Here is a 24,252-nt window from a genome sequence, read left to right as displayed (position 1 = left end):
CGCCAACCAATGACGGCGCGCACCGCGCCGTAGGCCGAGATGGCGCTATGCCGTGTTTGGCCAATCGTAGGCGGCGCGGCCCGCGAGGTGCCGCCCAGAGAGGAGCTGGGACGAGGTTGCGTGGAGTGGGGTGGGGGCGTGGGGATGGGGGCCCGCCGCCCGTTGGGCGGATGGGAAGACATTGGCTGGTTCGGGAGGGAGTGTGGCTGGAGGGGGTCATGCCCTGAGTGCCGCGGTCCCAGCCGCTGGGATTCTACCCGGAGAGAGGTGGAGCTGGTTCCAAGGAAACCCCGCCATAGATCCGCCGCCTAATGTCGGAAGGTCTCCATTCATCCGGCGAGCATTTGTGGAACGCTCACTACGTGCCAGGCCCAGGTGTCACAGAGAGGAATCAGACACAGGCTTTCTGTCCTGTGCCTACTGTGTGCTGGGAGGCGGTAGAAACAGCTACAGGTGCATGGAGAACGTGATGTTCACAGCTGAATCTGGAAGGAGTAGGCAGGCGTTTGCTGGAGGAAGAAAGGAGAGGATATGCCAGGTGTTCCCTTCCTTCACCCCAAATTGTCAGGCAGCTGTGCACTTCTCACTGTACTCAGGCTGAGGATACACTGTGCGCGTAGCCCTTGTTCTCTCAAGATCAGAAACAGGGAGGAGGGTGCGGGGCAAAGAAGTAAAATACTAGAGATGTGTCGTAAGTGCCCTGAGAAAGTGGGTGGGCAGGGAACCATGGAAACGGGAAGCAGCCCTTCACTCGGCCTGGAGTGAATCAAGCAAGGCCACCAGGCAAGTTACATGAATTGTTTCCAGGACAAGCATTCTGGAGGGAACAATAAAATCTACAAGATTCGCAGGGTGAGAGATGGCCCTTGTTATGAAAAAATGAAACTTCCTAGAATTTACTGAGGCCTTTGCTCACCTTATTGTAACCCTGGACTGCCTATTTTAAACCCTAAGACTTATGTACAAATCCTTTGTGCCATTTGGAGCACGGCTGAATTGTCACCTCTTCTACCAAGTCTCCATTGATCCTCACCAGGTCACATAATAGTTTATTCATACCTTATCATCCCAATCTCTGACTATACACTTACGGTTATTACCCCACTAGTTCCTATGTTCCTTGAGAGAAGGAGGATCTGTGTCTGATAAATCAGAATCACCCACAGCACCTAGCACAGTATTTTGCATTTAATTTATCATCCATAAAAATGAATGAATGATGAATGTCAGTGGTGTAGTAGGAAGGCCAGGTGACTAGTATCAGGAGACCTAGATTCTGGCTGCCACTAACCAGCTTTGTGACCTTGGACAAGTCAAATCAGTCAACCTCTGAAGGGAGAGGGCAAGGTCTTCATGAAATCTAAAGTTCCTTGCAGTTGACTAAGTTTGTGTAAGTGTAGTACTTATCATTTTTTACCCCAAATATTATGTTTTATCTGCTAATGAAATAATTATGTGTCAAAACGCTTTCACAGGCATCATTTGACACTCAAAACCACTTTGATTTAAAAAATAACAAATATGAAACAAAGAGGTTAAGTGGCTTGGCCAAATCACAGTTTATAAGTGATGAAACCACAAGTTAAACTCCTGGTCTCCAAATCTTGTGTTTCCCCAATACTCTTAATCAATAACTTCTTTAACTTTTCTCCATTATAAAACCAAGACTTTGATTCTTTCCTTGACATTCCTCACTGGTATCAACAAATTCAGCTGCTTGAAATACACATCAAATTAAAAACAACTCAAGAAAAGAAAATCAATTTAACGTGTGGGAAATCGTTTTCCTGAAGATAATTCTTCAATAAACTGCTTGTTGGTATCTGTGAGTTCCTATACTGCTAAAATGACAGACGGCTTGGTCAGCTGACTCTTGTAGAAGAGAATACAACTATCACCAGGATGATTGTTACTTGATTACCCTGTACTAGAGATTATCGTAAGAGGATTTTTTTCATATTAAGTAGGTAACATTTTTTTTTTTTTTTTTTTTTTGTCCATGGCACACAGGATCTTAGTTCCCTGACCAGGGATCCAACCCGTGCCCCCTGCAGTGGAAGTGCAGAGTCCTAACCACTGGACCACCAGGGAATTCCCTAAGTAGATAACTTTTTAATCCTTTGAAAGTCACTTTCTTCATGTGTGTACAGTCCAAGATCCACTTCCAAACTGGGGGCAAGAAGAGCATTTGTGATACCTAGCATAAGGCACGTTCTGAATGCCTATACTTTCTGAACTGAATTAAATGCTATAAAACCATCACTTAAGTATGTTTGAATGTTGGCCTGGCTGCACTTATTCAAAAACAAAAATCTGTCACTCAAGCCTGAAGCGAAGGCAATGAAATATGACACAAAATCACCCACTTACTGGCAGAAAGTAATAATACTTTCGTAATCATGACAAGAGCTGACACTTTTATAGTATGCGCAGCATTCTAAAACTTTTTTTCGTACATTAGCTTAATTTTGTCCTCACAACCACACTATCAGGCAGGTACTATTTTTAGCCCCATTTTACAAACAAGGAAACTGAGGTACAGAGAACTGGTAACACAGCTAATACATAGCAGAGCCTGAATCCAAGCCCAGGAAACCTGGCTCAGGAATTTAGGAATGTTTGACTAGAATGCATTTTTTTTCTCCTTTAAGGTAAAGATTCAGTTAACCTTTAAAACAAACAAAAAGCACATTTGGTCTTTTCATTCCATCATTTAGTCACCTCGGTAGTCTCCGTTGGTCTCATTTGGCCTGACAGGCTTAAACTTGTGCCTTTTGAAGTGCTATTCTTGATGCAGGGAAAAGGCTTTCCCTCCTCTCTTCAACTGTCCATTCTTTAAGACCCAGGTTAATCATCATCTCTTTCTCTTCAAGTTTTCATAACTCCACCTCTTTGTCACAGCAGCCACCAATTGTATTATAATCATCGACTTACATACACCTTTTCCAAGAGATTCAACTCTTAAGGCAAGGACCATATCTTATTCACAGTTGTACACTCAGCACTTGGTATATAGTACACATTTTTCAATGTATTGAATACAACCTTTCCTTACTTCATTTTTTTTTTCTTGGTACCAAACTGAGCAATTCCCTTTTCACTGATGTTTTGATTTGTAACACATAGAAACACATTAGATCAAAACTTTCTTGCTCACCATTCACCTTGTCCAAAAAGACTTTACACCACTCATTTAATTGTTCTACAGCCCCTCAGCACTTAGGTAATCTTTTGCAAATTCTAGTTGCAAGTGATGGAGCCAATTATATGAATTTGGAACTTCGTTTTCATTTTCTTTCTCTCCTTGAATATTGCTCATAAAGCCATTAGAATACAGGTGATTCAATATTTTTATAACTATGAAATGAGCACCATAATAAGTCTAGTTATCATCTGTCACCATACAAAGTTACTACAATATTATTGACTATATTCCCTACACTGCACATTGCATCCCCATGACTTATTTTATAGCTGGAAGTTTGTACCTCTTAATCCTCTTCACCTATTTCATCTGTCCTCCACCTCCCAACCCCCAGCAACCACCAGATCTTTCTCTATGAGTCTATTTATGTTTTATTTTGTGTGTTTGTTAGATTCCACATATAAATGAAATCATATAGTATTTGTTTTTCTCTAACTTACGGGCATACCTTGGAGATATTGTGGGTTTAGCTTTAGACCCCCAAGATAAAGCAAATATCGCCATAAAGTGAGTCACATGAACTTTTTGGTTTCCCAGTGCATATGAAAGTTATGTTTACACTATACTATAGTCTGTTATGTGTGCAATTGCATTGTCTAAAAAAAACAATGTACATACCTTAATTTAAAAATACTTCATTGCTAAAAAATGCTAACCATCATCAGAGCCTTCAGCAAGTCATAATCTTTTTGCAACAGTAACATCAAAGATCACAGGTGACCAAAACAAATATATTACTAGTGAAAAAGTTTGAAATATTTTGAGAATTACCAAAATGGGACACAGTGACATGAAGGGAGAAAATGCTGTTGAAATAATGGTGATGATAGATTTGCTTGATGAAGGGTTGCCACAAATATTCAATTAGTAAAAAATGCAATTATCTGTGAAGCACAATAAAGTGAAGCACAATAAAATGAAGTATGCCTGTATTATTAGCATAATACCCTCCAGATCCATCCAGAAAATGAAAATACTAATTTGAAAAGATATATGTACCCCTATGTCCACTGCAGCACTATTTACAATAGCCAAGATATGGAAGCAACCTAAGGGTCCATTGATAGGTGAATGGATAAAGATGTGGTACATATGCAATGGAATATTACTCAGCCATAAAAAAGAATGAAATCTTGTCAAATCCAAGGACTTGGTGAAACTCTTGATCTTCTGCACAGACTTGCCCAGCTTCTGGGCAAACTCTTTGACTGGTTGCTTATGCAAACCAAAATGGCTTCAATAAAGGTTCAAGCAGTTCTCCTGTTCAGGCAAATCAAAGCCCCTGAAGAAAATCTTTTCATTTTCTTGGGATAAATACCCAGAAGTTGAATTGCTGGATTACATGGTAGTTCTATTTTCAGTTTATTGAGGAACTTCCACACTATTTTCCACAGTGGCTGCACCAATTTACACTCCCACCAACAGTGCACAAGTGTTCCTTTTTCTCCACACCCTCACCAACACTTGTTTCTTGTCTTTTTGATAATAGCCATTCTAACAGGTGTGAGGAGATATCTCATTGTGGTTTTGATTTGCATTACCCTAATGATTAGTGATACTGAGCATCTTTTCTTGTGCCTGCTGGCTATCTGTATGTCTTCTTCAGAAGAAATGTCTATTCAGGTCCTGTGCCCATTTTTTTTTAATTGGGTTGTTGTTTTTTTGACGTTGAGATGTATGAGTTCTTTGTATACTTTGGATATCAACCCCTTATGAAATATATCATTTGCAAATATCTTCTCCCATTCAGGAGTTTGCCTTTTTGTTTTGTTGGTGGTTTCCTTTTCTGTGCTAAAGCTTTATAGTTTGCTGTAGTCCCATTTTTAAATTTTTACTTTGTTGCCCTTGCCTGAGGAGGCATATTTTTAAAAAATATATTGCTAAGACCAAGGTCAAAGAGATTACTATGTTTTCTTCATGGAGTTTCATGGGTTTAGTTTGTACCTTTAAGTCTTTAATCCATTTTTTTTTTCTTTTTCTTTCTTTTTTTTTTGTATATGGTGTAACAAGGAGGTCCAACTTCATTCTTTTGCATGTAGCTGTCTTGTTTTCCTAACACTATTTATCAAAGAGATTGTCTTTTTCCCATTGTATATTCTTGCTTCCTTTGTCATAGATTAATTGACCATATGAGTGTGGGTTTATTTCTGGGCTCTCTATTCTGTTTCATTGATCTATGTGCCTGTTCTAGTGCCAGTACCATCCTGTTTTGATTACTATAGATTTGTGGTATAGTTTCAAGTCTGGGAGCATGATACCTCCAACTTTGCTCTTCTTTCTCAGGATTGCTTGGCTATTTGGGGTCTTTTGTGGTTCCACAGAAATTTTAGGATTATTTGTTCTACTACTGTGAAAAATGCCATTGGTATTTTGATAGGGATTGCATTGAATTTGTAGATTGCTTTGGGTAGTATGGACATTTTATTGATATTAATTCTTCCAATACATGAGCATGGTATATCTTTCCATTTATTTGTGTTACCTTTCTTTCCTCATTTCTTATAATTTTGAGAGCATAGGTCTTTCACCTCCTTGGTTAAATTTATTCCTAGGTATTTTATTCTTTTTGATGCAATTATAAATGGGATTATTTTCTTAATTTCTCTTTCTGATAGTTTGTTATTAGTGCATAGAAATGCAATAGATTTCAGTATATTAATACTGTATCCTGCAACTTTACAGAATTCATTTACTAGTTCTAATAGTTTTTTTGGTGGGGTCTTTGGGGTTTTCTGTATATAGTATTATGTCTTCTGCAAATAGTGACAGTTTTACTTTTTCCTTTCCAATCTGGATGCCTTTTTTTTTTTTTCTTGACTAATTGCTGTGGCTAGGACTTCTAATACTATGTTTAATAAAAAGTGATGAGCATGGGCATTCTTGTCTCATTCCTGCTCTTGAAGCTTTCAGCTTTTCAGTGTTGAGTATGATGTTAGCTGTGGGTCTGTCACATATGGCCATTATGTTGAGGTATGTTCCCTCCATATCCACTTTGTTTTTATCATAAATGGATGTTAAGTTTTTTCAAATGCTTTTTCTGCATCTACTGAGGTGATCACATGATTTTTATCCTTCGTTTTGTTAATGTGATCTATCATGTTGACTGACTTGTGGATGTTAAACCACTTTTGCATCACTGGAATGAATCCCACTTGATCGTGGTGTATGATCTTTTTAAAGTATTGTTGAATTCGGTTTGCTAATATTTTGTAGAGGATTTTTTTAAATTATTTATTTTATTTATTTCTTAGTTGCAGCAGGCGGTCTCCTTAGTTGCGGCTCACTGGCTCCTTCATTGTGGCACGTGTGCTCCTTAATTGAGGCCGGTGGGCTCCTTAGTTGTGGCTTGCAAACTCTTAGTTGTGGCATGCATGTGGGATCTAGTTCCCTGACCAGGGATCAAACCCACATCCCTTGCCTTGGAAGGTGGATTCTTAACCACTGCACCCCAGGGAAGTCCCTTTGTCGAGGATTCTTGCATCTATGTTCATCAGGGATATTACCCTGTAATTTTCTTTTTTTTGTTGTGTCTTTGTCTGGTTTTGGTATCAGGGTAATGCTGGCCTTGTACTATGAGTTTGGAAATATTCCTTCCTCTTCAATTTTTTGTAATAATTTGAGGGATAGGTAATAGCTCTTCTTTAAATGTTTGGTAGAATTCACCGTTGAAGCCATCTGGACCTGGACTTTTGCTTGTTGGAAGTTTTTATATTACTGATTCAATTTCATTACTAGTAATTGGTCTATTAAGATTTTCTATTTCCTCATGAGTCAGTCTTGGAAGATTATATATTTCCAGAAATTTATCCATTTCTTCTTTGTTGTCTAATTTGTTGGCATATAATTGTTCAAGGAATTCTGTTATGATCCTTTGTATTTCTGTGGTATTGGTTGTAATTTCTCCTCCTTCATTTCTGATTTTATTTATTTAGGCTCTCTCTTTTTCTTGATGAGCCTTGCTAAAGATATGTCAAGTTTGTTTCTTTTCAAAGAACCGACTCTTAGTTTCACTGATCTTTTCTATTGTTTTATTAGTCTCTATTTCATCTATTTCCACTCTGATCTTTATTATTTCCTTCCTTCTACTAACTTTAGGCTTTGCTTACTCTTCTTCTTCTAGTTCCTTTAATGTTAATTTAGATTGTTTGAGATTTTTCTTGTTTCTTGAGGTAGACCTGTATCGTTATGAACTTCTCCCTTAGAACTGCCTTTGCTGTGTCCCATAGATTTCAGGAAGTTGTGTTTCCATTTTCAGCTGTCTCTTTGATTTCTTTGTTGACCCACTGATTGTTTAGTGGCATGTTTCTAGTCTCCATGTGTTTGTGAGGTGGTTTTTTTTTCCAGTTTTCTTCTTGTAATTGATTTCCAGTTTCATACTGCCAAGCAGTTCTTAAAGTGTTTCAACCCAAAGTGACTCTCAGCTGATCCTAACCCAAGACAGCGTAAGAGGGATGAGAAAAAAAAAAGGAAAAAGATTATCCATATCCAAAGAAGCTGCCTTAAAAAAAGGTTTTCATCAATTACATGTATTTGTCCTGAATTACACGTTTATCTCCCCCATTACCTCCATAAGATGTTTAACAAAATTATTTTATTGGGGCAATTTAAATTGATACACATTTCTGAAAAGCAATTAAGTAATATACCTTTAAAAAATTTATGCCCTTTGACTCAATATCTCACTTCTAGGAATTCACTCTAAGAAAACAGAGATGGACAGTAAGATTTGTACACCAACAAAAAGCAAAAAAGCAAAACCAAACAATCACAACCACAATACCAAAACAAAACAACAACAGCCAAAAAAAACCCTATTCAAAAAAGTGTTATTTTTAATAACAAATTACAGGGAACAATATAAACATCCAATGTCAGAACACTTAAATTGTTATGGTACATCATTCAGTGTAATATTATCAAGCCATTAAAAACCTCATAACTAATTTAAAACAATTAGTTGGAAAATGATATGATTAGGGAAAAATCAAGACAATACTATATACATACTCCATATTATACATTTTTAAAAAATATTTATTCAGATACATGCTCAGAAAAGAGGTTATTGGGAAAGATCCCAGAACTTCCATGGTGAGTGATCTCTGGAGAAAATGATTATGGGTCATTTTTATTTTGGTCTTCATAGTTTTATGTATTTCCTACATTAATACTTGCTAATTGTAAAATATACAAAGAAGTACAATTTAATGATCAGAAAGTAAGCTATTTTTAAGGGGAAATTTTTTTCACCTGTGTTTGTCAGTCTAGTCAATATTTTCTTTAATCTGTCCATACGACTTAGCATGGGTCAAAATTAATCATGATCCCTTTTCAACCCAAGCTTCCACTTCATTCCTCACTGTGTCAGATCCTAAAAGATCTACTGATTTTACCAATTAAGCAATGTTAGATCAGCAAGCTAGCTATCTTAGCACCCATAAGCTACCTCTGCTTGTAAGTGACTATGTGTCCACGATGTCATGATTACCAAGATTCTGTTTCCATCTGTTATCTTTACAAGCAAGCATTCGGACCATCCTTAGCCTTGACTTGATTGTCTCTGAGGTTAACTTCAAAGATAATCCAAAGATCCATTGTGGTCTCGAGCCACTTTAAGATGGTAACAATAGCTAATATTGAGTGATTACTAGGTATCAGCAATGCTAAGCATATTATATACATTATCTCACTGACCCTCACAACAAAGCCATGAACTAAATGTTCTTAATATCTTCATTTTAGAAACCTAGAAACAATCAATCCAAAAAACGATTAAACATTTCCATGCCTAGAGCCTATACTTGGCAAAATTATGAGCAAATGAGGGTGAACAGGGAAGAAAAACATTTCCTTAACACCTATTCTATGTCAGGTTCCTCACCTCATTCACTGCTTACCAAATCTTACAAGGTGAGTACACAGTACAAAGCTAGTTAAGTGACTGAAACATGAATTTGAAACAAGTTTTAAACCTCTCCTAGACAGTCTGAATCAAAAGCCCAGGGTCTTACTTCCATAGGATTCTGAACAATTGGGACATTTTAGGGTCCTCTAGGGTTAGTGTAAGGATAGGCCCAGCTTCCGAGGACAGTCACTTTCATTTCCAAGTCAGCCCCAGCCTCTGTGGACTGGGCAAGCAATGGTGTTATAGGGCCCAGGGGGACACTGAGACTATACAGCCTAATCCAGTAGATTTTATCCATTGGTGAATACCCCTCAACCAAAACCAACAAACACTTCACATGCCAGGCTTTGTGTCAGGCTCTGGGATTACAAAAAATGAAATCCATTCTTTGACTCAAGGAGTTGACAGTCTAGTAGAAACACACATCCTGGAAGGACATACTCTTGGACGTTACCATAAAACATATAAGCACATGACACCCACTCAGTAACTAGTGAGCACCACTATGTGCAAAGAAAGTATTGTGTCAAACTTCACCAAGCTTGCATTTTCAGAGCAAACCTAACCCACTTTAATCTACAGTTACCTCTAGCTCCTCAGATTATCAAATTATTAAATCTGAAGATGGAGGGTTCAGCATAATAAATATAATTTAGGAGTTGGCAAGGAGAAAGCAGTCATCTGAAAAGCTGCACATTTTCCTACTATTAATCTATCTTTACATCTGTCCCTCCTACTGTCATTTGACCTCTGCTAGACACATATTAGGCATCAGGTAAATTTTTGTTGAATGAATGATTATGCTGCTTGAAAGGAATTACACAAACTCAAATACAGAATAAAAAGCAATGAGTTTTATCACTACAATGATTACCAGAAACTGAGAGATGGGCAAAGGTGAATATGTGGGACTAATGTATAAGGAGCAATTGTCACATACCATACTCTACGACCTCTCACCATCAATAAGGAAACTTCTACAGCACCAAGGAGAAGACCATTTGGTAGATCAAACTTGAATGGCTTAGAATGATGGAAGCAAACTTTTATCTCAGGTACTTAATAGAGACATACGTTTACATACCTCCTTGTAGGCTATAAAGCAGCTGGGGAGTGAGTTCCCTGCTACATTTGTGAATATATGCATTAACATGAATTTCCCCACTCCACTGTAGGGAAAAAATATATAAGCCCTCACTGTGAGTAGGAAAAAATGAATACAGGAAGGAGTCTTCTCTTTAATTAAAAAGAAACTATGAAACACATCACTTGTAAAAAAGAATGCTTTATTTAATCAGATGTTGAATCCTGTGTGCTGGCAAGAAAAACAGAGAATACAGAATATTTACTTCTTCGGGAGCTAAACAAAGAACGTATTCGCTGATTAATGAAAGTGAGGCAAAGGCATCTAATAGGATTAAATCTGACTATGTTAAATTCTCCATTGTAGGTGACAAATCTCTCTTCTGTTTTCCTAATTTCTAATCCAAAGAGACAATGATTCTTGTAAGAATCATTGTTTTACTAATTGTTTTACTAATAAAGCCCATCTTAACCCATCTAAAATGTGAATGTCTATGCTCCTGCAGACATTGAGGTTTGTGCAGTAGGTTTTATATAATTGTGGGCAGTCATAAAACATAGTGTACGGATGGTGATAAGACATAAATTGTACCAATTGTTAATTTCTTTCAGATGCAAATTCACTGAAATTGAACTTGCTGTTTTGTTCTTTCCTGACTTAAAGAGAATCCTTTGTTTCATGAACAACAACAAAAAAAATTCAATTAGCTGAATCAAATAAAAGTGTTTTCAACAGTCTGCAAACTTAAAACACAATATAGTCTTCTGTTTTTATACTACCTTTTTCCTCAGAGTTCCTGAGGTTTGTCATAAAGAATCCCCAAGTAGGAAAGCTTGGGGCTGTATTGCTGCTTCTGAAAATGTATGGAGGATATTTTTCAATTTGTTTCCATTAATAATAACCAATTACCATTTATTTAGACCCATTATATTTTAAGCACTGTGCTAGCTGCTTTACATTTATTTAACCCTTACCGAAACCCCACAAGGTAGGCATTATCTCTGCTTTACAGTTGAGGAAACAGGTTCAGAGTGGTTACTTGCCACACATAATGGGATCGATGATTGCACACCACCTCATCAGCTACTGCCTTGCAACTGATCGTTAATCAAACTCTTATCAAACATTAATCAAACTCTCAGTTGTCTGTGGTAAAAAATACTATGAACACTTATCCTCAGATATTACAGTTTAAGACAATTTGGGTAATACTATGTAACATACATAGGTAAAAGTATGCTTAGGTAAGGGTCACATTAAAGCCAATGATGCCCAATAATGTTCTCCCCCTTTCTGAAAGCAGAAAATCACCCCCAAAGACTTCTTGAATACCTTTAATTGTTAGCTTTTGCTTCATTTTTAAATCCTATCACAATATAGAAAGACACAGTTGCCTCGCCAGTATCAGGGGCACCACAATCACGAAAGAAATAATCCCCATGCAATTCAGCTACCCACCAGTGATCTACAGCCCTTTGCAGCAGCTGTAATTGGCCCCTTCTGGCTCCACATTCCTAATATGCATCTCTACCTATTCTTCATAAAATATATTTTTGACTCCAAAAAAAAGATGAAATCCTAGGCAAGTCCTGACCTTCCTGTACATCTACTTTTTGCGCTGCAGGAAGAACTGGAGGTGGGGGCATAGGGAATGTCTTAATACTTTACAAAGCACCATTCCCATTGGACAGACGAGCAGGGAGGATTATGTCTCAGTTACCAGATCCACACACCACATAAGCCAAAGGGCAAAAGAAAATTATCAAGGTCGGAACTAAGGAATTTGGGGCTCCAATGGCAAACTGTCCCTGGACACTGGCTCAGACTCAGTGAGTTAATTATTAGAAAAAGAACCCAGTTTCTGATCTGATGAGGACTTACAGAATAGTAAAACTGAGGGGAAAGGACCATTTGACAGAAAAACCTTAAAAAAGAATTCAAGAATCCTACGTCCTAATCTGGCTTTGGCCAAGACAATGGGATCATGTCACTAGATGACTGAGATGGCCGAATATAAAACATACAATCATCAGAATAGCCAACTGTTGGACTGAGTGCCTTCAAAACTCTATCCCAGGGAATCCCCTGGTGGTCCAGTGGTTAGGATTCCACGCTTTCACTGCCAAGGAGGCAGGTTCAATCCCTGGTCAGGGAACTAACATCCCACAAGCCACACAGCACGGCCAAAATTAAAAAAATAAAAACAACTCTATACCATTTCTATTCTATATTGAAATTCCTCTTGGAGAGCAGAAACCCCAGAGCACATTTCTTACAGTCTTATAGGAACTAGATCTGTCAAGAATGATGATCTTGAAAGAACTATTTGTGATATTTAATACAGCAGCCACCAGTCATGTGTGGCTACTGAGCACTCAGCAAGTGGTTTGTGTGACTACGGAAGTCAATGTTAAATTTCATTTCATCTTAATTTAAACTTAAATATCCACACGTGGCTAATGGCTATTGTACCAGACAGTGCAGTTCCAGATACTGTAAAAGTTAATTTTCAGCAAATAAAAACACATTTGAAAAAAAAAATTAGTCTTTTCTTCGTTAAGACCCAACAAAATAGCCAGGAAATCACATTATTTGTTCAAAAGGAATCTTTGTCTGGGTAAATCCCCGAGGACAGTAATGATTTGTTGCCACCCAATCAGGTAACAGGAAATAAGGAAATTCAATGACAATCTCATCTTCAGTCTCCCAGGATTTCCCTCCATGTTTTTCTTTGGAGCTATTCCTATCCTACCTTAAATAAAAAATATTCTTCTTTCTCTCCAACATTGACAGTATCTCTCACTGGGCAGAGCTGATGACCTGATGATCTGGGTCTTCCCAACCTCTAAGCTGGGAGGTTGACTTTTCCCAAATGTTTTGGCAAAAAAACCAAAGAAATTTTATAACCCTGTGATCAGAGAACACCTTAATTGTAATGCTCCGATAAGAAAAGAAAGGGAAAAAAAAAAAAAAAAAAACAGACTTTGGGACTCAGGAGGGAGATGAATTTGGGACTGAAAATGAAGAGATAAGAGCCATTTCCCCAGAACAGTTTTTCCAAGTCCATTCATGAGGAAAATCTTCAACTTCGGGAGACATAAAAGACTTTTCTATATGAATTTTCTGATGCTGAATGAGGTAGGCACTTCTGCTGAAGCATTTCTCACAGTCAGTACATTTGTAAGGTTTTTCTCCTATGTGGGTCCTCCGATGCCTGATAAGGTTAAAGCTTTGACTGAAGCACTCACCACAGTCAGGACATTTATAAGGTTTCTCTCCTGTGTGCGTCCTTTGGTGAATCACCAGGGTGGAACTCTGACTAAAAGTTTTCCAACACTCAGAACATCTGTAAGGTTTTTCTCCTGTATGTGTTCTCTGATGTCTTATGAGGTGGGAGCTAAGGCCAAAACTCTTTCCACATTCACAACATTTATATGGTTTCTCTCCTGGCTGGATTCTGCATTCGTCTATCACACTGCAGTTCTGACTCAAACTTTCTTCATATTCAGATCTTTCATAGGATTTCTCACCTGTGTGCATCTTCCGGTGTGTAATAAGGTTTGAACTTCGACTGAAATTCTTCCCACATTCTGTACACTGATAAGGTTTTTCTCCTGTATGTATTCTCTGATGCTTTATTAGAGTAGAATTGCAACCAAAGCTTTTTCCACACTCAGGACATTTGTAGGGCTTCTCACCTGTGTGTGTCCGCTGGTGGCGAATCAGACTAGAACTCTGACTAAAACTCTTCCCACAGTCGGGGCACTTATAAGGTTTTTCTCCAGTGTGGGTCCTCTGATGTTCTACTAGGACATAACTGTGGCTGAAGCATTTCCCACAAACTGGACATTCATATGGTTTTTCACCTGTATGTGATCTGTGATGCTGAATAAGGTGAGAGCTGCTACTGAAACTCTTCCCACACTCAGGACATTTATAGGGTTTCTCTCCCGTGTGAGTTCTTTCATGGATAATAAGATGGGAGGTGTTGCTGAAGCTTTTCCCACATTCGCCACACTGGTAGGGCTTCTCGCCTGTGTGTGTTCTCAGATGCTGAATCAGGTGAGAGCTGTTACTGAAGCATTTCCCACACTCAGAACATTTATAAGGTTTTTCTCCTGAGTGGGTCCTTTGGTGAGTTCGAAGGTGAGAACTATTATTGAAGCTTTTCCAACATTCAGAACATTTGTAGGGTTTGTCCCCGAAGGATGAATTCTGCTGGACGGCAGCCCTGGTATGCTGTCCTGGGTCCCATCCCCAGTGATTGGGTTTTTCCTCCTCTTTTCCTGTAGAATTTCCCTGATTCTCCAAGTTGCCATCATTCCCACAGGAATCATCACACTCAGTTTCACGTCCCTGGGACCATGTCAATGGCATTTTTTGTGTGTCCTCATGCTTACAATTTTGTGGGCCATCACTTTTAGACCATTTTGAGGCTCTCTCTTTATCTGCCTTAGAGTTACTGTGTTGAACAGTTTCCAAATTATTCTTACTTTCATCTCCTGCAAGAATAAACAAATAGTCTAAACACATTCGCTAGTCTCTGTCAGGGGAAAGAAATTCTGAATCACGGTGAAAGAGAGGGAATAACAAACTCAAACCTCGTAAACTATTTTATATGAAAAAAAAGTTTTTATAGCTAGTTTTAATTCTTTTACTCTATGTGTTCATCAAGTAGACGAACGTTTTGTACTTACAACAACACTAATAAGGTATCTGAACAGTTCTCACCAATTGCCACAGGGGATATCAAGCTAAAAATAAAGACTTAAAAGAAAAAAGTAAGGGAGAAGATGAATAGAACACTATCTGAGGTGAAAACTAGATAAAACCTTAGTTAAAATCTGAGCAAACAGGGGCTTCCCTGGTGGCACAGTGGTTAAGAATCCACCTGCCAATGTAGGGGACACGGGTTCGAGCCCTGGTCCGGGAAGATTCCACATGCCATGGAGCAACTAAGGCCGTGCGCCACAACTACTGAAGCCCGCACGCCTAGAGCCCATGCTCTGCAACGAGAAGCCACCGCAATGAGAAGCCCGTGCAATGCAAAGAAGAGTAGCCCCCGCTCGCCGCAACTAGAGAAAGCCCGTGTGCAGAAATGAAGACCCAACGCAGCCAAAAATAAATTAATTAATTTAAAAAACATTTTTTTTTAAATCTGAGCAAACATAGAAATAACAATGATACCCACTACTTAGCAAGAACAGTAGCTTTACATATAGTGTATCATTAATCCTAAAAAATATGTGAGACAGATATTATTATTCACTTTTCTTAAAGATGAGAAAACTGAGGCTGTAGGAGTTTTCATAGCTTGTAAGTGACAGAGTAGGGAATCAAATTAAAGTCTGTCTCATTCTAATGCCCTGATCTTTCTACACATTCTACAGCACATTGTATAACGAATTTCCAAAGGATTCAGATCTTCTTGATCCCTCACCTGTAAAAGTGCTTTTCAAACTCTCCCTCTCTGTGAAGCCATTAGAATCTGAGACCAACAGTTTTTGCTCTTGTTCCATCACAATGGTCACAGTCAGGTTACGGATCAGAAATCCTGTGGAAGGAAACAGGTTATGCTTGAAGGCATTTGTTAACATTTCTCCTTCTTCCTTCCTCTCCAACCACTGCAACATAACAACTGTTAAGCATAGAATGTTCTGTGGACCATACTAAAAATAAGAAACATGGGCCTTAGAAATCCTTTTAGACAATCTTATCTCAGATGCAAGTATTCAGAATTACGAGTTTACCTGATTTACCTTTCCTAGGGAAATAATTTAAAAATTAAACCTTCACATTAAAGTCTGAGGATCAAGCTTCAAAAACAGAATGAATACTAATACTCACTGTCCACTTGGAATTTAGAAACACTCTTAATTGAAAAAATGAAGTAGTTTTTTGGAAAAGGCACCAATAATAAGACATTAAGGACGCAATATGTAGGTATAAGAAGCAGCTAAAGAGAAATCACCCTGTTTAGTTTACAAAGAATAAGTGGGTCCTTGACATAAAGATGAAACCTTTGAAGTCAATTTCAAAAGAAAGTTAGGATTTACTTAACTAGTAACAAGAAATTAAGACAAGGTAGGGCTAGAATAACTATAGCCAATAATCTCTAAACATAAAAGGGAGGCCAACGAGGAAACTCTTCCTTGCCTCTTCCTCTCTATCATAATCACAATATCCTTTTCAGCCTAAACTTTATCTTCTGGACCCAACTACAATCCCTGAGCTACTTTATGGGACTGGAAATGTGACCTTTCACTGGAAGGCAGTTATATATGGACTTGGCCTTTCAGGATATAAAGAATAGCACAATTCAGGAAAAATGGGAGCTTAACAGAAGGCACACATATGGAAAACAAAAGATGGTGTACTTATAATTTTCACCCTATTACTGCCTATTATGTGGCATGCAGTGAACTAAATACCTTATACGTGTCTCATTTAATTCTTACAATAGCCCTCTGAAGTGTATAAACAGATACCAGCATGCTGTAGGTGAACAAAATAGACATTAAGAAACTTTCCCAAGGGCACACAACCAGAAAGTAGTAGAGCAGGATTCAGTCCCAAACCTGTTTGGACACTGACTTCAACATTCTTATCTGATACAGTAAACAACTAGAGCAGAAAGCAGAGCTGGGCATAACCCCAACCTGCAAATGATCAGGACCCTTATTTTGGAATATACTGATTTCCACCACCACTCTCCACACCCGGCCCCAGCAGTGAAATCGCCAAGCCCTAACCACTGGACCACCGGGAATTCCTATATTGACTGTGTTTTTAGGAAGCCAATTCACATCCCTAGACCTTATGCCAAAGGAAGCTGGCATTCTCTAAGCACCCTCAGTCTAAATTACAAATATGCCCAGTGTTTAAGTGGGGGAAAAAAACATATACCTGAATGCAAAAAAAAAAAAAAAAAAGGAAAGTTGTTCAAATGGAGTACTATGTCTTGCTGTCTGAGTTACGTATTTCTATCTAAGTCTTTACAAAAGAAGCAAGAGTCTGGGTAACAGATACCCATGCTACCATTTTCCCTGCTAAGAAACTATTAATTTTGGTAACAGGAGCCCTCAGGTTCCTCTCAGCAAAAGGGTAGCAAACTCAAGGCCATAAATGGTATTAAGAGGCTGTCCTTAATATGTTATTCCAGTGACTTCCCTGGTGGCTCAGTGGTTAAGAATCCGCCTGCCAATGCAGGGGACACGGGTTCAAGCCCTGGTCCGTGAAGATCCCACATGCTGCGGAGCAACTGAGCCCGTGAGCCACAACTACTGAGCCTGCGAGCCACAACTACTGAGCCCGCGTGCTGCAACTCCTGAAGCCCACGCGCCCAGAGCCCGTGCTCCGCAACAAGAGAAGCCAACGCAATGAGAATCCCGCACGCTGCAATTAAGAGTAGCCCCCACTGGCCGCAACTAGAGAAAGCCCGCGCTCAGCAATGAAGACCCAACACAGCCAAAAAAAATTAAAATAAATTAATTTTTTAAAAAATGTCACTCCACAGAGAAAGGCTGTTTTCACTGTCCTAGAGCAAAGAGGTGATTACGATGGGGCGGTGCTTTGGATTAAAACGACTTCCAAAGAAAATGCACTGTCTGAAGCTTAGCTTTAAGAAGCGCTGGCAGGGAGCACAGGATGGGGTGCACTACGGGGTGAGCTCCAGGGGAGCAGATCATCTCCAGTCGACACGGTCCTTCAAGGGACCCCGCAGGCGAGGTTGGTGCAGTGGCCCGTGCAGCGAGAAATGCTGGCTGGGCCTTCGCCCCTCACAGCAGCGGCATCCCTCTCCGGGACTGACATCCCTCTCCTGGGCGGCGCAGCTTCGCTCCTCTTGCCCGCAGCCCTCGGCTCCCTTCCACCCGAGAAGGAACTCACTGTGCTGGGGGTTACACACAAGGCGCCCCGCACCCCCAGCAAGCCCAGCCGTCCCGGAATTAAGGGCCCTCTGTACTTCTGACCCAACCAACCCACTTTCCTAACCTCTCAAACCCGGAAGACAGAAACAGGAAGCACCCCCATCTCCCCCAGCGGGCTCGCCGGGGCCTCTCTAGGAAACAGTGATGGCCCATTCTCGTTGATCTTAACCCTTAGGGTACCGGACAAGAAGGAGCGTCCTGGTGGATTTCTCTTCCTTGTGGCCTTTGTCTTTTGCCAACTCTGATTCTCATCCCTCACGCTTATCAGGCGCCTTATCATAGGGGCCCAACTGGAGCTTATACTTTTCTTTGCCATCATTAGATTTCTCATCATCATTAGAATTAAAATGAAGCGAGTATTTTAAGCGCCTTCTGTGTGTTCCCACTGCTGTGAACTGGGAGGTATATTTAGCTATATGTGAAACAGTGAGAGAGCTAAGGCATCCATCCACATATAAAACAATTAGTTTACGAGGCAACGTTATGAATAACACTTAGAGAAGCAGTTAAACTCTCCTCTTTCATTACAGAGAAAACGGAAGCCTTCATCTCCCACACATCAAACATGCAAATCTACTAAGTCTGCACCGCAACCATCTCTTCCTTCCTTCCTATTACAACAGAGCATTGGTGCTTGGCACTGAAAATGAGTCCTCTACTACCAGTCACTTTACTTCCCACCTTCACGGGATCCTTACACCAGCAGTCCCCAACCCTTTGGGCCCCAGGGACTGGTTTCGTGGAAGACAATTTTTCCACGGGGTGGGGAGGAGGGATGGTTCAGGCGATAATGGCAGCGATGCGGAGCAGCAGAGGAAGCTTGCTTGCTTGCTTGCCCGCCCTCCTCTCACCTGTTGTGCCGCCCAGTTCCTAACAGGCCACTGACCGGTACCCGTCTGCGGCCTGGGGATTGGGGACCCCTGCCTTACACTATCAACAAAACTCTTGACTCTCCCACCTCCATACCAAAACAGTCCTTCAGTTTTCCTTTTTTTTTAACGCACGACGTTTCCATTTTATCACTTCCCACTCATCTTTTAACTCATTTCTCCTGCAGTAAAAACAATAAATCACTAAGATCATCAATGACTTCTGTGTTCTCAGCACATTAGTATTTTTTAGTTCCCAAGTCCTTTTTCAGTTTTGACACTGCTGACTTTCTTCTAGAAACACTCTTTTGAGGGGACATTGCACTCTCATTTTCCTCCAACATCTCCAGTCAGTCCTGTTCGTGTCTTGTACAAGCCTGCTCTTCACTAAATGTTGAGGTTCCTCAAGGCCATCCTAGACCCTCTCCTCTTTCTGGAATGTTCTCTGCTTAGGCAATCTCATTCATTCTCACATTTTATAATCCCCCTACACAAACAACTCACCAATGTCTGTCTCCAGGCTACATTTCTGAGCTCTTCACACTTATAACCAATGGCCCACTTGACATCTCATATTACACGTCTCAGTAACATCTCTAAACCAAAATATCAAAACCCAAAATCTTTTCTCTCACTTTCTTCTCCCACACGTACATACAAATCCAAAATAAAATAAAATAAACCTGTTTCTCTTCCAATATTCTCTCTCAACCACCCATCTATTTATACAGAAGTCCATAACTAAGCTTCATCCATTGTGTACTTCACACGTAGCTCTCAAATCCAGACACTCCTCCCAGCCACCAGGGCCACCCTCAGTTGGGGCAACCATTACCCCTCAGCTGAAGGATTTCTGTAGCCTCCTAACAGTCCTACAGGGGTCCATCCTTGCCCTTTCTCCTCCAATCTCCTCAATGAATCCAGAGTAATCTTTCAAAACATAAATCTGATTCTGTCACCTTCCTTTACCCTGTCAAAGCCTATGCATCCTTCAGATTTCAGCTCATACATCACTTCTTCACAAAAGCTTTCTACACCCTTCCTGACAGGGTCAGATACCTATTTTGTGCTCTTCTAGCACCATATTCCTCTCCATGGTAGCCTATCCTATGACTGCAACTTTATTTGCATGATTGATTTCTTATTTTGCCTCCCCAACAAATGTCAAGCTCCGTTAGGGCAGAGTTCATCTCTGTTTCTGCTCACCATTCTGTCTTAGAACATGGCACAGTGTCGACTCTAACAAATATTTGTTGAGTGCCTACTATGAGCCTGTTACTGTATTATCTTAGGCCCTGAGGATGCAACAATACACAAAGTAGTGTGGGGGAGACCATCAGTGAATGACAACAACAACAACTGTACATATAATTTATTCGTATAGACCTTGACTGACGGACACAGAGATGCATCACTCAGATCCCCTTTTAAGGAAGGACTTGTTGCCCAACCCCTGTAAGTGCTATAAGCAGAAAGCTTACAGCTGTGAGGCCCCCTCAGGGATTGCTTCCGTTGCAGAGAACAGCCTCTCTCAAGCTCACAATCCTCCCAGGGCAGCCACATCCAATGACTGATCAAGGCAAAAGAACAAAAGACTGGCTCTTTTGGCCCAAACCAGACAACTCTTATGAACAATTTCAGCTCCGAGGTTCTTGGTAGAGTGGGTAGAAGAAGCTATTGTCAGCCTCCGATCACAATTCATCCACCTCCTCGGCTCATTCCTGATTCCTTTCCTTCCCTTCACAGGTGTAGATTCCAAAGGCACTCCATAAGCAACGCCTTGGACGCTAAACACTACCTCAGAATCTGCTTTCTCAAAAAAACAAAACAAAGCACACAATGAAATGTCCTCTCCCATCCTGGACCCCAGCCATCCAATTCTCTCCACTGGCACCCAGTGTTGTCTGTTTCATGTTCATCATCCATAGATATTTTATGCATATGAGCAAATATGTACCTACATACATACATACATACACACATAGGTAATAAATGAGAACAGATAGATAAATATTCATGTATATATACATGATTTTATATATATATAATTATATATATAAAATCATGTAGATATATAAAATTGTGTGTGTGTGTACATATATATGTAATTCCATGTTGGCATAAACTATTTACTTTGTTCTAAGCTTTGTTTTTTCACTTAACAACATGTCATACAGAGTTTTCTATTCCAGATATTCATCATAGAGCTCCCTTATTCTTTCTTACAGTTGCTTAGTATTCCATTGTCTGAATATACCATTATTTGTTTACTTCGTTCCCTATCCGTGGGCCCTTATGTCACTTCAAACTTTTGCTACTACATATAATGCTGCAATAAATCACTTAGCCTTTATTTTTTTTAAAGTTGTGGTGAATAACATGAATTTGGTGCTCAATATCCATTCCAACTTTCTTTGATCACAGCTCCCTGTAGAGGAGAGTTGATGTTATGAACTGAATTGTGTCCACTCAAAATTCATATTTTGAAGTTCTAACCTCCAGTTGACTTTTTTTTTTTTTTGGAGATAGGGCCGTTAGGGAGGTAATTAAGTTTAAATGGGGTTGTGAGGGTGGGACCATAATTGAATAGGACTAGTGTCCTTATAAGAAGAGAAAGAAACACCAGAGATCGCTCTATCCCCATGTGTACAGAGGAAAGGCCATGTGAGGACACAGCAAGAAGGTGGCCATCTGCAAGCCAAGAAGAGAGACCTCACCAGAAACCAACACTGACTGTACCTTGATCTTGAACTATGAGAAAACAGATTTCTGTTGTTTATACCACCCAGCCTATGGTATTTTTTTTATGGCAGCCCAAGCAAACTAATATAGTCAGAAAGCTAAAATTACATTTACCAGACTTATCTGAAGTAATGGCAGTAGCTGAAGCAGCAGGGTTTTGTTTTTGTTTGATGTGGACCATTTTTCAAGTCTTTTTTGAATTTGTTACAATATTGCTTCTGTTTTATGTTTTGGTTTTTTGGCCACAAGGCATGTGGGATCTTAGCTCCCCAACCGGGGATCAAACCTGCACCCCCTGCATTGGAAGGGGGAGTCTTAACCACCGGACCGCCAGGGAAGTCCCGAAGCAGCAGTTTTGAGAGGCATTCCTGAAAGCTCAGCCCCCAATCTGTTTCTTCAGCCCTCCCAAGGATTCCAAAAGCCATTTAATGGTTATAGCAAATCTTCTTCTCCTTATGTCAAATCAAGGAGATTCTGTTCTCTGCAATGGAAACTAACTAAGAATGAAAGCTACTACTAAGGAAGCTACAGAGATGGATTTAAGGTTGGGGACACATGGACAAAGTTTGTAGAAGTTCCCTTGAGTGGCAGAGACCTTTGGCTAGCTTGCAGACAGAATTCCCAATGGGAGGATGGCTGAGTGATACAAGTAAGGTGGCTGGGACCAGCACCACAGTCCGAGTTCGGTGCTGAATGAATACTGCTGCTTGCCTTCAAATTGAATACTCTGGCCATGGGCAAACTGTCAAACACCAACCACTGGACAGAAAAAGACTTTACTCAAAATTTCTGGTTTGTACAAAGACTCAGAGCTCTAGTTTAAGTCCAAGGGAAGACAAGAACAGGAGTGAGTTTGAACTTTCCACCAACCCTTGTCAGTGGGGTGCACCAAGGCAAACCACGATTTGGAAAAGTAGAGAAATATGACATTTCTTGTAGATGAGTGGCAGGGTGTGTAGCACTGTATTTTCCCAAGATGGTCACCACAGTGTATCCCAATCTACATGTTATTTTTGCAAGGTGATGTTGACACTCCTTATATCCAGTGATGGCTTCTGTGTCTCCTCTCCTTGAAGTGAGTAATCTTGTACAACTGTCTCAAACTGTAGAGTCTGAGGGAAGTGACGAAATGTGACTCATTCTTATTCTCTTGTGATGCCTGCTCTTAGAACCCAGCCACCATGCTGCAAGGAAGCCCAGGTCACTTGGAGAAGCCATGTGAAGCTATTCTGGCTTGAGTGAGAAAGCCTTTAAATGACTTCAGCTCCAACCAACATCATACTGCAACCACATGAGACCCCGAATGAGAACAGCCAGCAGAGTCCAGTCTTCCCCCAGAACTATGAGAGGAAATCATAAAATGATCATTTTTACTCAAAGCTCCTAGGTTTTGGAATGAATTGTTATGCAACTATGGACAATCAGAATATATTTAGTACATTGAAGAGTGGTACTACTTTAACAAAAACCTAAAACATGCGATATTGCCTATGGAAACAGGTGGCAAGCAGAAAAGGGAAGGTTCTTGAGCAGTGTCAGCGGAAGCCTAAGGATCTTGAGGAGATTGTCAGTGAGGGTTTAAAGGAAAGTGAGGAGAAGTGGAAGATGGAGGAAAGAGGTCCTTGTTATGTAGTGGAAGAAATTTGGCAACACTGTCATCTGTGCCAACATCGAAAATAAGAAATATACCTAGTGGACTAAACAATCTTGGTCAGGAGTCAGCAAACTCGTTTTGTAAAGGGCCAGATAGTAATTATTTCATGTTCAAGGAGCTACTCAACTCTGCCATAACTGCATGAAGGCACGAGTCTACAAAATTGGCAAATAGGCACCAGTGTGTTCCAATAATACTTTAGTTACAAAGAAATGGACAGCCTACCCATCAGTAGTATTTTGCTGACCCTTGTTCTAGCTAAAGAGATTTCAAGATAAAATATTAAAAGTGCCACATGGCCTCTTCTTGCTGCCTATGATAAAATGTGAGAGAAGAGAGGTAAATTAAAGTACCAGCCCTTGAATATATAGGAGTTAGAACCTGCTGTATCTGAAAAAAATTTCTTTTCTCATCTCAGCCTCTCCAGATGGAGAACATGTTAAAATTAAGAAATAGCTTCTGGGAAACGTTCAAATATCACGTGCTCCTAGGGGAAAAAAAATGGTCTAAATAAGTGTCAGCAAATTACAAAAGACCTTTTAAGGATCTTAAGGGTTTGTATGGAAGAGCTTCTCTCAAAGAGTCTCTAGGGCCTTGCCCACAGCAACCATCAAAGAGGCCAAGGTGGAAACAGGTTATCTCATGATTTGTGGGTGTTGCTTTTGTCTAATAGTGTGAGCGAAATATATGTTGACATAACAAAAGCCTCAAGATTTCTGAAAGTATTATGTCATCCGGGACTGAAAGGCACAGAGTCAGAGGAGGCTGAACCTGGGAGATGAAACTTGAGCTGAAATGAGGAGTGGGCATTTTCTGCACAGACAGATGGGAGTTGGGGAGAGTGATGAGGGTAGGGATGCCAGGA

The 24,252-nt window shown here is 40.0% G+C and overlaps 1 protein-coding gene and 2 long non-coding RNA genes across 4 annotated transcripts in view; 1 reads left to right on the top strand and 2 right to left on the bottom strand.

The window, feature by feature from the left end:
* LOC309646717 overlaps positions 1–24,252 on the bottom strand; it is a 400,316-nt gene that overhangs the window by 52,601 nt on the left and 323,463 nt on the right. The gene's annotated exons all lie outside the window — the stretch shown is intronic.
* Positions 1–24,252, top strand: part of LOC309646719 — a 109,393-nt gene that overhangs the window by 20,932 nt on the left and 64,209 nt on the right. The gene's annotated exons all lie outside the window — the stretch shown is intronic.
* ZNF572 (zinc finger protein 572) lies at positions 10,380–18,196 on the bottom strand. Of its 2 annotated transcripts, XM_082433205.1 has the most exons (3): positions 18,082–18,178; positions 15,635–15,748; positions 10,380–14,696 (listed from the first exon to the last, which is right to left on the bottom strand). In XM_082433205.1, the coding sequence occupies exons 2-3, from the start codon at positions 15,711–15,713 to the stop codon at positions 13,186–13,188; spliced, it is 1,590 nt and encodes a 529-aa protein (XP_082289331.1). In that variant the 5' UTR covers positions 15,714–15,748; positions 18,082–18,178; the 3' UTR covers positions 10,380–13,185. The 2 variants fall into 2 exon arrangements, with proteins under 2 accessions (XP_082289331.1, XP_082289330.1); XM_082433204.1 differs by having other exon boundaries at positions 15,635–18,196.

Source organism: Balaenoptera physalus (genome assembly GCF_965194825.1).
Source record: "Balaenoptera physalus genome assembly, chromosome: 17".
In the NCBI taxonomy this organism is placed as follows: Eukaryota; Metazoa; Chordata; class Mammalia; order Artiodactyla; family Balaenopteridae; genus Balaenoptera; species Balaenoptera physalus.
Note: the sequence above shows the minus strand (reverse complement) of the source record. Positions and strands in the feature narration are given on the sequence as shown.